The sequence below is a fragment of the Bactrocera latifrons genome, unplaced genomic scaffold (assembly GCF_001853355.1).
Source record: "Bactrocera latifrons isolate USDA-ARS-PBARC rearing strain unplaced genomic scaffold, ASM185335v1 scaffold_57, whole genome shotgun sequence".
In the NCBI taxonomy this organism is placed as follows: Eukaryota; Metazoa; Arthropoda; class Insecta; order Diptera; family Tephritidae; genus Bactrocera; species Bactrocera latifrons.
Window position 1 is genome coordinate 678,981 of NW_017537234.1, and position 16,995 is coordinate 695,975.

General features: G+C 36.4%; 1 protein-coding gene across 2 annotated transcripts in view; it reads left to right on the top strand.

The window, feature by feature from the left end:
* Positions 1–16,995, top strand: part of LOC108974603 — a 56,736-nt gene that overhangs the window by 9,355 nt on the left and 30,386 nt on the right. For both annotated transcript variants that reach the window (XR_001993805.1, XM_018942528.1), the window contains exon 2: positions 109–4,343. Coding sequence is in view for 1 of the 2 variants with exons in the window: in XM_018942528.1 (XP_018798073.1) it covers positions 109–4,343 (4,235 nt within the window). In the remaining variant the exon portion in view is untranslated. The remainder of the gene's footprint in view (positions 1–108; positions 4,344–16,995) is intronic.

Here is a 16,995-nt window from a genome sequence, read left to right on the forward strand (position 1 = left end):
TTTTATTATAATTATTATTTTTTATAAATTTTAAATCCACCGATTTATTATAAAGAAAATTTGCCCATGATATAACCGCAATAATTCATTTTTATTCTCTACTTACAGATGGTTTTTCACCACCAACAACAACAACAGCAATATCAGTAACACCAACTCAAGTAGCTACAACAACAACCAAAGTGAGCAAACAAACAGCTAGTCAACAACAGCAACGTCAACTGGAGCAAGAACAACTGTACCAATACCAACAAAAGCATGCAACGGTAATCACAGCTGAGCAGCAACAACATCAAATGAGTCTGATAATGAAAATGCCAACGGCAACGGCCGCAGCATCATCTCCCACAGCCTCAGGCACAATTGTTTCACCAATACCGCGCGCATCAAAGCGCAATTCCCCAGCAGGCAGCAACAATAGCTCGCCAAGCAAAGAAAAGTCTGAAAGAATTCTACTCGGGGGTCATTACACGACACAGCCGCAACCGGGCAAAGAATATTGTGAGAGCGGCGATGATCGCGACAGCGATTGGAATACACGCAGGCAAATGTTGTCTCCAACAACAACAGCACCACCAATAAGTGGTATAACAACAATAACACCACTACACAAAACTATAGCGCCAATACCAAAGCAAAGATCAGCGTATTCACCGGTGAAGAATGCTTCTGCAGCTGCAGCCAAAGAATCCGTTTCGGGCCATACAAATCAGCCAGCGAGCGAGCAGAGAGTTAGCACAACAACTCGTCTAACAGGTACAACTGCCACAGCAGCGCTGAGAGCGGAGCTGCAGAGCACAGCTGGTGGTGATGGTGGCGGTGGTGGCAGCGGTAGCCACTTCGATATCGACGATGGTACCATCACTCCATATAACGTCTCAGCTGTTGCCGCTGGCAGTGGTCACGGCGATGGCGAAGAATGTGTGGCAGACGAAAAGCAGGAAAATGAAACAATACACAGAGCAACGGCAGCCGAGAGCGGTGGTGAAATGTATGCAACGACTGGCAGGCAAATACCATCCACAACGTTTGGTTCGCCAACTAGAGCGAATGTGAGTGTAGCGTCGCCACTATCGCCCAAGCTAGTCGCTGCACAAGCAGCTCAGTCTCAGCAATCGCAACAGTTTCATTCGAAGAACGAACGCGAACGGACGTACACCGAACAGCGCGGTACGTCAACGTCGTCGTCGGCCGGGTCTAATAGTAATTCAAATACCACAACCAAAGTGCAAACACAAGAAAATACCACAACAATCAACAATAGACATTATAACGCCTCAACTAGCTCGTATTCGCCCTCGAATTACGCGATCCCACAGCAGAACAACAGTGGTGTTAGTGGTAGTGGAAAAATCTTTTCGAAACTACACAATAATCAGTTCATAAAGAATCAACAGCAGCAACATCAACAACTGCAGCAGACCGGTGCGCAACCGAGCACCGCCACACAATCGAATATTACGGCACGTTATCTGAAATACAAGTCGCAAGCAGCGCATGCGCAGGAATCTGGAAGCGGCAGTGAAACTGGTTCGACAAGCACCAACTACTCAGGCTCGCCAACCAAATCGTTTGTGGCACCCACTGCAAGTGCAATCAAAAAGAAAATGGTTGCCGTGCAGGAAATGAAGAAAACGACACAACCAAGTAGTAATCATGGACAACTGCATTCGCACCGCACACACCACAATCATCAACAGATGATTAGCGCTGGTGGCGGTGGTACATGTGCGCGTACAGCGTTAAGCGGTGGCCGCGCACAGCCGCCCAGCCAAACGGACGAGGTTAACTTCGATCCGGCCGAGGATCTCAGCTATGGTCCGGGAATTGTGTCTAAATTGCGTTGCCGTTACCTTAGTCTCGCATTTCGCGAATCTATGGAAAAGGAGCGCCATTGTTTGGATAACATGCGTCGCGCTACTAGCCTCAATAATTTACTTGATCGTGACGATGCGCACGATGAGGATGAGCCTGAAGATGATTTGGACAGCGGTGGTGCCGTCGATGTGGAGGTGCATGATGAGGAGGAGTATGTGGAGTTACGCGCTGATGCGGATAGGACACCAAACACTGAACGGAAATTGAAAACACAGGGTGGCATATTAAAGCACGGTGGCGACGCTGCTACACAAGACAACACCAAAAAGACAACAACGTTTCAGAAAAATGCAAACGCTTTTGCTGCAAATGGCACGCGTTTGCTAAATTCGGCACCGGTCGGCAGCGTAGGCGACGCGGTATCGTCAGCCAACGTCGCGGCGCCCGATACACCGCGTTCGCGTCATGTCAAACGCGGTAATGATTCGTTAAAACGCGCGCGTTCGGTCGAAGCATTGCTCTGTGAACGTTCACCTTGGCAATATGCGGCGCTCAATCGCACTAGCTATCAGCCACAGCGTTTCACTTCTGGCGGTAGTTCGTCTTATGCGGCAGCAACACAGCCGACTTGTGTAACTATCGAGGATAAAATAAATAATGCGCGCAGCCGGCTAATACTCGGCACCGATATAATGCCACCGAAGCGTTTAACCTCAGTGATCGATGATACCGAGCGACCGCCACCAGATTTGGTAAAGCAAACATTGAAGAAGTTCGAAGCGACGGCCAATCGACGCGGACGCGGGCCAAATCGCACGAACGGCACCGGTGAAGTCGCCAACAAAGTGGCAACCTACAAGACAATCATTAAGGAGAATAAGCCTGCAATAGTATTTCCAAAACCACCGCTCAGTCCCACCAAGAAAATAAATTCGCCACTATTATCGAAACCATTAGCCAAACCAGTTGTGGGCGCTAATGATTTGCTCAACAGTCCGTTAGGGCGCAAAACCGCTGCCGCAGCCGCTGTCAATGCCTCTGCGGCTGTGACTGGAAATACGCAAGCTGCGACCTCAAACGTAGCAGCCACCAGCGGCTTATCAGAGAACTCACCCGATATCATTCCAAGGCATAAGCTTTTAACGGAAAAGAGCGAATCGTTATTGCATGGGGTTGTCGATTCGCCAGTGACAGCTTTAACGAAAAAGCTCGAAAAGCTGCGCATTACCGCTGCTGATAAACAACAACAACAACAGCTGCAAACAATAACAACAAAGGAGGCGAAACAGCCAGCACAGTTGAATAAGCAGTCACAACACTCGGCACTCGAAGTAACCAGCAGCGACAACGAATTCGTCAATAGCAGCGAGTTAAACAACGACAACAATGCTAGCAATAGCAGCCAGCTCGTGGGTGGCGCACACGAGGGTGAAGCGACGGGCGATAGTGACGCAGCCCTCGAAGGCAACGAAAATAGCAATAACAACAAACAAGCAGCACCGACGAAACAGCATAATGATCGTGCGGGCACGGGCACTGGTACTGGTATTAGCGCTAGCGGCGAGTCAGCCGTAGAACCCGATACAGCACAAGCAGGAACCGTCGCTATTAGTAGTGATCTTAGCGACGACGACGACGGACTGATTGGTATTGCCGCCGCCGCACCCACAAAACGTATAACACGTACAGCACTCGATAATATCGCACGCGCAGGCACAACACAACAATTCAAATTCGCTGGCAGCAGTGGACAAACGAATATCGGCAGCAAATCAACAGTTGAGCCGCCAAAAACTAAACCGCAAACAAACTTGAATCCCGATATACCCACATCGGTATTGAACGCTGCACCTGGTAAGCAAATCGGGGTCATACGCCCTTTACTCACCACCACAGCCGCACAACAAGCGGCCAACGCGAACACCACCAACTCCGGCTTTTCGCATCAACAACAATTGTTGCAACAACATTTGGAAGCATTGAAACAAAATAACGTCTACAACAACACGTCATCGACGCCCACAAGCGTCAGCAACGCCACAGCAACACATTCCTCAATTTATCACAGCACACCGCCGCTGACGAGCCGCGAAATTGAAAAGAATCGTATAAATGAAATGAAGAAAACCGTCGCCTTAGCCGATGGTAGTCCAATAACAGCCACAATGGTCAACGCCAGCAACAATGCCACTTCACCCGCCGCACAGCATGCCGTAAATGCTAGTCTAAATACCGTGATAAATACCAATGCGCCCGGTCATAAGTCCAACAACGCTAGCGCTACGTCGTCAACAGCGCCAATTGTTGGCGGTAGTTCCGGCACTTCCGGTTTCAACGAGCTCGATGCGGCAGCGCCAGGCGCTAATAATAGTCCCTTATGGGCGTTACGCATTAAACGGCAGACACCACCGAGTGTGCCACAGGAAAACACATCGATGGTGTTCAACTTTTCCAATCGCAAAGAGGTGCCCGATTATATTGAGAATGACGGTGTGATCTTTCGCAGAAAACGTGAATTGCCCAAGGTGAGTGTACCGACCTACGTAAACGTAGTGGTGTGGTAGGGAAGGTGAACAAGAAGTAGTAGTGGAAGCAGCAGACGGGAAAAGTAGTGAACAAAGTTGCTTCATGGTTTGAAATAGAAAAAAATTTATAAAAATGAATAAATAGAAGTGTGTGCAAAGCAACAGTGCTGGAAGAAAGAAAACTAAGCGAATAGCAAGTAAAAGAAGTGAGGAAGTGTAATGTGGAAAGAAGCAGCGCACACTGCCAAAGAAACGAAGTTGCGCGTCTACGTATGTATGTGTGTGTATGAAGGTTATAGCGAACAAAGGCATATACATATATAATATTAAAGAATATATATACATATGTACATATACATATGAATAAAATATATATAATTTATAAATAGCAATAGCAGTTGTACAAAAACAAAACACAATAACAACAACATGAAGCTGGTAGTGTGCTGCAACGTGCATAAAAGCGAAAGAGTGAAGTGAATTCGGTAATAAAGTGAAGTTTCGCGCTGAAGAAAGACAACACACACATACAAAAAATTCGTGCGCATGTATACCTTCGTGTATACATATGTATGTATATGTGTTTAATTCATACTTACCAGTTTAAAAATGAAGTATCTGCATGCTTGATGGCCAAGGCTTTTAAGCGAAATTAAAGATAGAAAGAAATAAAGATAATGAGCGAAAAGTTTAAAGTTCGAACGTTTTGAACCAGTTATAATAAATAAAACAAATTATTGAAGAGTAAAGAAAATAAAAGAGTCAAGAAACGAAAATTAGCAGTTAAAAGATTTAAAAGTAAAAAATCTAAAATTAATAGTTAAAAAAAAATAAACACTAAAAAATTTCAAAAATTAAAATAAATTAAATTAAAATAATAAAATTAGTTGTTAGTTAAAAATTTAACTGTAAAAAAAACGAAAATTTACAGTTAATAAAAATTTAAATTAACAGTTAATAAATTTAAAACTAAAAAAAAACGAAAATAATAAAATTAACAGTCAAGAAACTAACAGTAAAATCTAAAATTATCGTTTTAAAAATTTAACAGTTAATAAATTTAAAACTAAAAAAATGCAAATTAACAGTTAATAAAAATTTAAATTAACAGTTAATAAATTTAAAACTAAAAAACGAAAATTAACAGTTGCGAATTTAAACTAAAACAAAAAAATAAAAATTATCAGTTAAAAATTCAAAAAGCCAAATGAAATAGAAAATATTCGAGAAAACCTTCATCGCTTCTACTGCTACCTCTCCTTCTTCCGCACTGCTACAACCGCAACTACTTAAATAATTGCTTAAGATAACCAGTTTAATAAAAAATGTATGCATTAAATCTTAATATGTAGCAAAATTTCAGTATTATATTCTCGCATACCATAAGATAATCTCTTTGAACGGCTCAACCAATTTAAAGAGTCACTTTGCTTTGAAAATTTTATAAAGACACTATCACTTGTTTATATTTTCTTCGTTACAAGTGCGGCACATATGTACATACATGTTCGCCCAAGTGGATGCCCTTTATTATGTCAAATGTGGTACTTAAGTGATCGTGTTATAAGATAGCTTGAGGATCACTTATGATTTCTCAAAATTTTAGGCATGAAGTTGCATTTTATTTCCTTTTTTTATGTATTCAAAATTTTTTTATGAATGTGAATGCTATATTATTAAAAAAGCAACAACTAATCTCCTTCGTCATTTACAGTTGGTCTATGATTTATTATAAACACTCACTCAGTTTTCGAAACAAGATATTATCAGTTAAATAAATTATTTACTTGTATGTGTATGGTACAGCTAATCAGCGCTGATTCATGACCACATGCATTACTTATTTCTTGAAAAACAACTTTAAAATAACTTCTGCTGTCCACATTCTTAACCAAGAAGCTCAAAGCTTGAAATATGGCGTTAACTTCAAGTCTATTTTTTAGCTTCGCCGCCGTCGTTCTTTTGTGCTCAATTTCAATCTGCTTTCAATCAGTTTTCGTTACTTAATCATGTTTAAAATAATATTCAAGTTGTCAACTTGTCTGCTAAGATTATTTCAAATTGTATCGAAAAATATATTTTCAACCTCTAAATCTCCCTTTTTCTCTTTTAATAGCCAAATATTATATATTTTCTTTTCCTAGTCTCCTTTGTACTCTTTTAATAATCCAACATTATATGTTTTCTGCCTCTAAATCTCCCTTTTTCGTTTTTAATATTCAAATTATGCATTCACAAAGCATCATTCTGCTGTTCTGAAAGTCTAAAACATGTTTATTTTCACTTTTTTTTATTTTGTCTGCTAACTTTGTAGTAATCTTTCATATTATTTTGCTTATTTCCAGCATAACTTTGAGATGCATATCAATTCACCTAAATAATCAGCTTAATTTTTTGATTGACAAGCGATTCCTATATTTTTAGCTATTGAATCCCCAAAAACCAGTTTTCTGTGAATCTTTTAATAAATTTTAGTAAACTAAATTTTCAATACGATTTACATATGAACGCTTGATTGAGAGTTTAAAAAAATGATGCGCTTCAGAGTAATCTCTTCGGACTTTTTCATTCCTTTTCTTGTTCTTTTATTAAACACTGAAAATATTCAAACAAATTTTGGTTGTTGGAGAAGATTTATTATTGTTAGAAACCACTTTTGTCCTTTATAAAAATATTATTATAGTTTAGTGATCTTGATTCAATATTCTCTGAGTTTTTTCTTATTGTTTATCGATCGTTCTTTGACTCTTAACCTTACTTTATTTTACTAATCCTCATTTGATCGTTTGATACTTTACTCTGGTTGATCTTTTGAATACCCTATAGATTTTCCACGATTTATCATTGCAAAGGCTTTGTATTTTTGTTTTATAATTGATATAACCGATCTTGAATATTTTTTGTTTTAAATGATCTTCAATCGATTGTTACAAATATATAATTTACACAATATTTCACATTCTACTTGCGTTTATAAAAAATTCCAAATTTCCATTACTTCTGACTAAACTTTAAAATTCATGATTGTTGGGAAATTTCGTTTATCAAATTTTGTATTATACTTAGGAGACTCTTTATTGCTGTATTGTTGTAGAATCGCGCTTTTCTTCTGAATTTATTAATTTGCATACTAATTCAAGCTTCTGAGTAATCACCACTCGTTCAAATACCGTTGTTTACCTTTTGTTTACTCGTCAGTTATTTATTGCTCTTCAAGTGTCTTTTGTGAGTCATCTGGTTATTTCTCCATAAAGGTGTTTCTTATTTGCTGCACTACTTAAGGGTTAACTCACATGTGCCGCTATCTTTTCTTGTCAATAAGTTGCTTTACATTTTTTGCACTCGAACGCAGCCAATATGCGGTGCATTAACTAAAGCTAGCGACCACAGCTTGTCAGAGCTCATTTTTTCCTTAGCGCACCAACACTTATGCAACATTGCATGCGTGTGTTTGTGTATGTGCTTAAATAGCATTTTTTTCAACACGTTACCGCTCCAGGGGACGCAGTTATTAAGCATTATTTATGTTGTTTACCTTGAACGGAAGGAAAGAAATGCTCCGCGTTCAATGCATATTCGTACAGATACCTAAGGTAAATAAATACTATGTATATATCGGCGTATGCGTGTTTTGGTGTTTGCTCACGCGGTTTTCAGCATATGTGTTCCTTTATTATTTCCTTATATGCTTTATTTGTCAGACGGAATATTTTTATGTGCGTTTGCGTGTGAGACAAACGCAATGTGTTTTGGTAGGAAAAAAAATATACCCAAATCAAGTGCTTCTTCCTGTTTCGGCTAGACTTTTTCCAGCGAAGCATATTTACCTAATACATACATATTTACGTGCCATGAGTAACCAATCAAGCGGGTAATCAGCATTGATATAAATACAAACTTGTGGATAATCTTAAGTACACAACAAGAAAAAGCAATAACTTCCAAAGCTATGATACCCTTCACACATGCATTTTTTGGCATAAAAGTATAAAAAGTTCTTTATCTTGACTTAGATGGTTCAGTTTGTACGGTAGTTATGTGCTAAAGTGCTCCGATCTGAACAATTTCTTCGGAGATTGTAGGCTTGTCTTGAACAATAAGCTATGCCAAATTTCGTAAAGATACATATCTTTTTCAAAAAAATACGTTTTCTGTACAAGAACATGATTTTGATTCATCAGTTTATATGGCAGCTATAGGCTAAATTGGTCAGATTAAAAAACTTTGCTCGGGGAGGGTAACGTTGACTTGAAAAATGGTCTGTGTTTAAATTTTATATATGGAAACATGCTTTGGATGGATCCGTTTGTATGATAGTTACATATATGCTGTAGCTGTCAGATCTCAGCAATTCGTTTCGAGATTGTACTGTTGGCTTGTAAAATTATCTAAGCCAAGTTTCGTAAAGATATTTTGTCATATAAACAAGTTTTATATACAAGAACTCAATTTGGATCGATCAGTTTGTATGACAGCTATTTGCTATAGGGGTCCGATATCGGCGGTTACGCCAAATAAGAGGCTTCTTGGGGAGAAAAAGATGTGTGCAAAATCTCAGATCGATATCTTAAAAACTGTGAGACCAATTCCCATATATACAAACGGAATTGGCTAAACCGGCTCAGCTGGTTACGTATGAATGCACTTATGTATGTATACATATATGGTTTTATAGTCCACAAATTTCGTGGCAAGCTTACATACATATCATGATAATTTTGCACCCCAAAATTATTTTAGCCTTTACCGACTCCAATTTTAGAAATTTTTGTTATAAATACGGATATTATATTCTTGTGCAGTGTGCGTGCGTTACTGCTTATCAGCGCTTATTCATAAAATTTGCAACGAGTTGCGCTTATCAATTTCGTAAATTTAGCAAAATCGCACAGCAAACAAAGCAATGCTTATCGTAAATTCCTGGAGGCTTAGTGTGCGCTATATCTCTGTACATATGTATACAAATATTATATTGTGTGCGCCGAATTTTGTGTACCCATATCTTATACCTGCCAACTTTTGGATTTTATGCTTAAAGCTTTAAGAAATTTATATAGTACATACATATATCCCTATTTCATATCTCTAACGGAACAAAGAACTTTTCGCGTATTTTCGATTCGCTACAAAAATGACACGAAAATGTTGTAGTTATATGAATGACGAGCAAATTCAATTATGGTGGGCATTAAGGACTCCTTTTCTGATTAGACATTTTGATTTGCACTTAGTTCAATAACATTGTTCCGGCGAAATCGATCGGCTTTCGACGAATTGCTGATTAATTTTTTACATGCAACTTTATAGCTTTACTGGTTGAGTCATATGCGCTATTAATTTGATTGATACTTGTTTTATGGTGATTGGCTGGTCATCCTGGTTCTATAATCTTAATTTTTAATATGACCGCACTGGATTATCTAACTCCTGATAGATTTTAATTCATTATTCGTAACTTTCCGGGTGCACAATTCATAATTATCAGAATCTGTTATATTTTCTTTCCGAGTGCACATCACAGGATAATCGAGATCTAATATATTTTCGTTCATTATTCCAACCTTTCCGTGTAGTCATCATTGGATAATCAAGATCTAATATATTTTCTTTCATTATTTATACCTTTCTCAGTTGACAGGACTAGACTATTAAGAACTTTCATTCATTCATTATTGAAATCTTTCCGAGTAAACATCACATAATTAACAGAGTCTGATATATTTTTTCGTTCAGTATTCAAACTTTTCCAAGTGGTGAATCGAACAAACAAGTGTTATAACAGTTCTCACAATTATCTCGCTTGCAATTAAGTATGCAATATTTTCAGGACTTTCTACGTTTCTCAATACTTAACCCGCCAACAGTGACTTCAGGTCAATAAGGCACGAAAATTATACATGAAAACATTTACAATAGATTTTACTTTTCAAAAGTCGTAAATAATAACATAAAGTTATACGCTCAGAACGACTGAGTGTCATTATTCCGTAATTATGTATTTACACAACATTCCAAAGGGTTAACACTTACTAACTTATGTCTATTGAAACCCTTATTCTCAACTTCCTTCCACTGTTGAAGGTCAAGGTAATTTTAAATGCTGCCGCAGCAATTTGCATGTTCTTGTAGACGCTTAAAAATAGTTGTTTCTCATATCTTCTTCATCTTACAGTCATATTTCGCTTTCGTCTCCGGCGATGACATTTCGTTTGCCTTCGTCTTTAAAGACGCGACTGCTAATGGCTTTTTCGTAGTCATAAATGCATGTTTAGTCGGCTTTTTTCGCCTGCAGACAATAAACTAAATATGCAGACTGTAGTTTAGTCGAACACGCACGCCCTGCGCCGCTCGGAGTTAGTGATTGCGGCTTTTGTTAGCAGGAGCTTACACTTACGAAGTTGTTATAGTAATTGTTTTTATTTCATATACTTTTTTTTTTTTTTGTATTTTTTTATGTTTATATTCTTTGGCGGGTTTTCGAGTTTTTCGAGTTCAACTTAACTTGTTCAAAGTTCGTCTATAATAAATGCCGAACGAGTTTTTCGCTTTCAAGGTGTAGCTCTGTTCGGCGCTGCTGCTGTCATACAATTTATGTATGTTTTGTGTAGTTGCTGGTTCAGCGTGTTGTCGCTGGAGGGTTTTGCTCAGTTTTTTGCTGTTATATACATATATATTTGTATGCTAATATTGCAGTGTAATTAAATTAAAAGCAAAAAGTCAAAACTTCTTACACAAACTCTCTTTGTTATTGTAGCCAACTTGCTGAGCGCATTTTTACTACAAATCCAACATGTTGGCCTCAGCTGGCAACTCTACGACAGTGAACTGTTGCTGCTATAGCGCCTGCTGCTTCCAGCATAAAACCCGTTCAGAATGCGGTTTTGTTGCCTGCTTTTTCTATTCACATGCATATACTCCCCCTGCGTGATCTTCACAGGTCTGTTGTACGGTGTTGTCATTTTTGTTTTCACAAGAAACCAGTTTACTGTGCTTCAACTTGATTACTGTTAGGGGCTGGGTATCTTTGTTATTGTCATTTTTACTTTTTAAAGCTAACTTGTTACCTTTTTCTACGCTCGCTGTTAATTTATAACATTTACTTATTATTATTTTTTTGATTCTATAGCTTTTGACAGAAGTTTATATCAGATTAAAGCCATAGAATCACAAATACAATCAAGGAAACATCAAAAATAAGAAAAAAATTCTGTGCCGAAGGTGTAATACCCTTGGCGGCTGCATTTCTTGTAGCCTAAACTGTTTGTATGGCAACTTTGTACAAGCTATAGTGGTCCGAAGTGAAACAATCCCTCTTTCCCTGAGTTGACAAATAAACAATTTTTCCATATAAGAACGTGATTTTTATCGACCAGTTTATATGTCAACTATATTCTGCAGTGGTCCGTTTTAAACCATTTGTTCGAAGATTGTAGCGCTGTCTTCGACAAAAACCTATGCAAAATTTCGTGAAAACATCTCGTTAATTAAAAAGTTTTCCCAACAAGAGCTGGATTTTAAACGGTCAATCGGCATTTCTGACAAATGAGCAGCTGCTTGGAGAAAAAAGACAAAACTGAAGGACTATTTTGTACCCTGATCAGAGTATAATTAGTGAGTGCCTGTGTAAACGTAACCGTAGTGGCGTGGTCAGCGCTAACAACCGACTGACCGACAGCCGCTTTGTTGCCGTTATTTAATTTAATACCGCCTTTCATTTCTCTACCAAAACTTGTTTTCTATACAATTCTAACAATTTAGCGCTTTTTCGAGCTTTCTTTATATTTTCTCAGGCATCACTCTTAAATTTTTTTTTTAATTTCATGCTTTTAACCCATGCTCCGCACCTCTAACTCCAACTACTTTTACACATTCCTTAACAAGCAATCTACCGGTTGTTGCACTTCACACTTTGTTGTTGGCAACAACTTTTACTTGCAACTCTGCGTTTCATCTTCAATAATTGTCTTATTGACTTCACTAATTTGTTTCTGTGGCGGCAGGCAACTTGACTCTGGCTTAACGCACAGCTTTATTATTCTTAATTTCTTTTAATTCTTTCATTCAATTGCTGCTGACGCCATTTACTTGCGCCACACGAGTTGTGTAGTCTATAATGGTCATTAGTTGTTGCTAACTAAGCATTTCTAGCGCTCTACTTGGTTGTTTTTGTCTAAAAAAGATTTTTGCGAGCCCTTTTGTCACAATCACTGCGCCTCTGGCGCGCTGTCAGTAACTTTTGCCTGTCTGCCTGCCTCCGTAATTTGCCGGCTGACACTTGAAATTCAACCCTTTCGCTGCGTTTCATTTTACTTGTGCTTTGAATGCCATTAAAAGCTTACGTAGTTGGTATGGTTGCATATAATACAAAAATACGCAAACAGCAGACCGCATGATCGCACGTAAGAAGCCTGCTTTGCGAAAAAACATATTTTTTGCGACTGCATCAGGTCCGATTTGCGCCTGTGGGGTACTCTAGTGGCGACAACAGCTGCTGGTTTATTGAGTGCGCTTTGATTTTATGTTCTTTTGTCTTTTTCGTATTTTTTATGGGGTTTTATGATTCTCCTCTCACTTGCAATTATTTTCAGTTATATTGTTTTCACAGTTATAAACTTAGTTAGTAATTTTCTGTTATAATTTTTCCTCTCTTTTTCGTCAAATTTTCTGGTCTTTAGGTTTCATTTGTCATTTCTATCTCTTCTGATTTATTTATTTCTCCTTTGTTTTATTTCCTCACTTTTCTTTCGTTATTGTTTGTGTATTTCTATTTTCTAATTTTCCTATTTTTATAATTTGTTTCCTGATTACCTCCCTTCACTTTTCTTTTTATTTCCCTTTTTCCGTATTTTCCCAACTTACTGTTCTTTATTATTCATAATTTTTATTTTTTCCAACCTTACTTTTCTTTTTTATTCACATTTTTCTGTTTTCCTTTATTCTTTTTTTTATATTTGAAAAATTTTTGCTCGCTCCTTTAGAAATAACTGCCTCTCCGTCTGTATTCTCTGCTTTGCATATTTTCTTGTGGATTGTATGTCCGTCCAATAGGCTTCTATGCGCACTAACTACACTTAAAAACCGGCTCGACTCGGTCTCACTTGCAACAACCAAATGTTCTCCCTTGCTAGGTATATATTTTTGTTCTCTGTTCTCCGCTGCATTCCTGCTTGATTTGTTGACTTTCAACTCTTGCTGTTAATAACGCCGGTCTTCGATGCCAATTACAAACAATTCACGCAATTTCGGCATATTAAATTAATTGTTAATACTCCAGCAGTTCTCATATTTCTCAGCTCTATTTTTTCTGTTCTCACCACATTTTTTATGTTTGAAAATTGTTTTCACCTTTTTATTGTAAAAAAAAAAAGTTTTTTTGAACGCATACCGTATTTTTTGGATTCTATGCCATTAGTGCCATCTTTGAGTTTCTTTTAACCTCTCTTCCTTTTTTGCTTGATTTATTTATATTTTTTTCTTATTTTTCTTTTTTTTTCTATTTGTTTAATATTTTTTTCTTAGTCTTTTTCTATTTTTTTCGCGTTCCCGTTTTGGTTTTTGCCACAATCGTTTGCAAATTCTGCTCTTTTTGCATTCCTTTTTGCCTTTAAAACATCGCTCATCATTCGTATCATTATTTTTGTACGTCAATCTATATCTGTCTGCTGCCAACAATTCTTTAATAGCCATTGAAATCGTTATGGACTTTTACATGATTTGCTTTTCTTTAGTCTTTCACTGTTTATTTTGAACTTAACGGCACTAATTCTATATTTCATGCTTTCTTTTTGTACCTTTTTTCACGCGCGAGCATCAATCTTACCTTTATTTTTTGGTAGTCAATCGTCTATTAGAGTTTGTTGCTCCATAATTTTTTATGGTAACTATTTTATATATCTTAAAGCATCTGCTTTAGACTAAAAATTCTGCTCACCACAATCTTAAATAGGTTAAAAGAGGGAGCTAGTTATTTTATTATGAAGTCATAAGCCCAAGTAATGTATTTTAAAAAGAAATAACATGTGACTATTCCACGCAGTGATTTTTCTAGGTTGCACTTTGCTTTCAAAAGCCGCAATTCGCTTTTAATATCAGCATGATTTTTTGATAAATCTGTCTAGAATTATAGGCTCGTGCGATCAAAATATAATAATTTATAATAGTACTGTACATATTATTCACACATTCAGATAGTGTTTTAATATAATTAATTGAAATGCCTTAAACTGATAACGCCTTTAACAACAAGTTTTGACCTAATTTATCTATATTTCCTATCATTTATATTATATAATTATTTTTGTCACACTCTTTTCCTATCAACTGCTTGTTATTGTAATATGAATCTACGTTTCTATAATTCCTTATATTTCCATTTTCTTTAACTACTGATAAGTTTAAAGTTTTTTTTATGCTTTTCATTTCTCGTTTCAACGTTTCTACTAAGAAAGAATATGGTTTGTGGTTATTTACTTTTTACAGAAAAAGAATTTAGCCTACTCCTAAGATTTTCTTATCACCCTGCACCATTGCAACACTGCACTCTTTTAGTATATACATATGTATGTATGTATGTATTTATGAGTAGACGAGTGCCATGTGTAAATTGGGTCTTAGCGCTGTCTTTAATAATATATTTTTGTAGAATTTCAGATAAAGCCTCAGCCAATGCAAATGTCTTTGCAGGAAAGTACAAGAAATGTGCTGTACAATATATTGCTATATTATTTATCAGTAGTAGAGGCTTAAAACATATCTCTAGTCATAAAGAAAACTTAAATATGGTATTTTTTATAGTATAATATAGTGTTTATGGTATTTTTTATAGTATAATATAATGTTTATGGTATATTATATAGTATACTATTGTTTCTTCAAAGGTTCTTTTAGTTTCTGTTTTTTACATTTCCACTTACTATTTGTTTAGTAATGTTGATAGCGTTTCTCTAAACATTTGTGCTATTATAATAATATTTTAATATCTTTTATTGATAAACATTATCAAATATATTTTTATCAGCAAATTTTCTCTGTCGGCGCAACCTAAATAACAGCTCATCACACATAACACCTAAATAATTTTAAACCGGTTTTGATCTAAAGTAGTATACAGTAGATCTACTGAACTACTTATCCTTACCAATCTGTTTACCGCAATCGTATGACCTCTTACTGGACTTTGTTTTATACGCATTCATGACAGACATTTTCTCCTCTTTTGTCCAATTTGTGATACCCTCAAAGCGCTTTGCCGATGGCCGATGTATGAAGGTCTTATGATATATGTATAACACTTTTTGGTACCACGGACCGGCGTTCTAAGTTGAGATCCCTCAACCTTACCTAACTTAAACTACTAACTGTTCTGAACCTTTCATTCTCTCTTTCCGCTGACAGTGGAATTTAAATGACTGAAAGTTGTTTTTCCAGTCTATCTCAGAATAAAGTTTGGAACCTGTTATAGAAATTGACTTTTAAAAGTGATCTTTATTAAGAAATTTGGATTCAATAACAGCCTTAAGTTTTTACAAAAACTTCTAAGTTTGTATAACTATTTTTTTCTTCTTTCTAAATAAAAAAATGTTCGATTTAATGTGAAATGTATGTCAAATTATTCTGTGACCCAAATTTCATGCTCATAACTCAAACAAAGCGCCAAAAATAGTTTCAAGTGATTTCTACATTTTTTTTTTGAGTTATCTTTTTACAAAATATTTTTTTTTTTTACACAAATACATATGTATGCTTTTGTTTATAAAACAAATTATCGTACAATTGTACAATTGCGCGAATAACAAAAGAAAAAACAGGAAGAGGAAGGCTTTCAGCTTAAAAGAAAAAAGAGAAGAAATTTACCTAAAAGCGTACACATAACAAAATCGTAAAAAATGCCAGCTTGAGAGATGAAAGCAAAATAAAAATCTCCACACCCATGCAATTTTCGCATTATTATGGAAAAAAGTAGCGTATGTGCGCCGGCTTATTTGTATAGCTGCCTAATTTGTTTACTTATTTGTAGTTTACAATGCAGCGAAAAATGGCAATAACAAAAAAATTGTGATCGTGCAATGGAAATGTTTAAAAAATTCCTGCATTTTAAATGTAGTAAAAGTGTGCGCGGCGGGCAGCGCAGTGAGGAAACGCCGCTCTAGCCGCATCTGCCTGCCTCTAGGTTGAATGCTGCACAGAGTATGACGGCATATTGGCTGGCGTCTTTTATGACAACCAGCTAAATACACAAATGAAAGCAATTTTTTGCGATTTAAATTATTAAATGACTGAGTGAATGATTAAATGTTTATGTTTTTGTAACTGGCTGAGTAATCAAGCAATTTCTGCGCTTGGGTGGGTTTTTGAGCAGCTAATGGGGAAGATCTAACAAAATCTGAAGAAATTCTTTGAAAACAATTAATTAAATATGTACATCTGTTCCTATATTCTGATAAATATGTATTTAGCAACAACTTTGTTGCTTTTTCCAAATACTTTATTGATTTTATTAATATTTTTCTTAAATGTTTTAATTTTTTAAATATTTTTGAACTATTTTTAATTTTTTGTTTTATTATTTCATATTGACTTTTGGTTTTTATATTTATTTTTTCTTTTATTATTACTTTTTTATTGTTTCATATTATCTTTTGTTTTTTCTAAT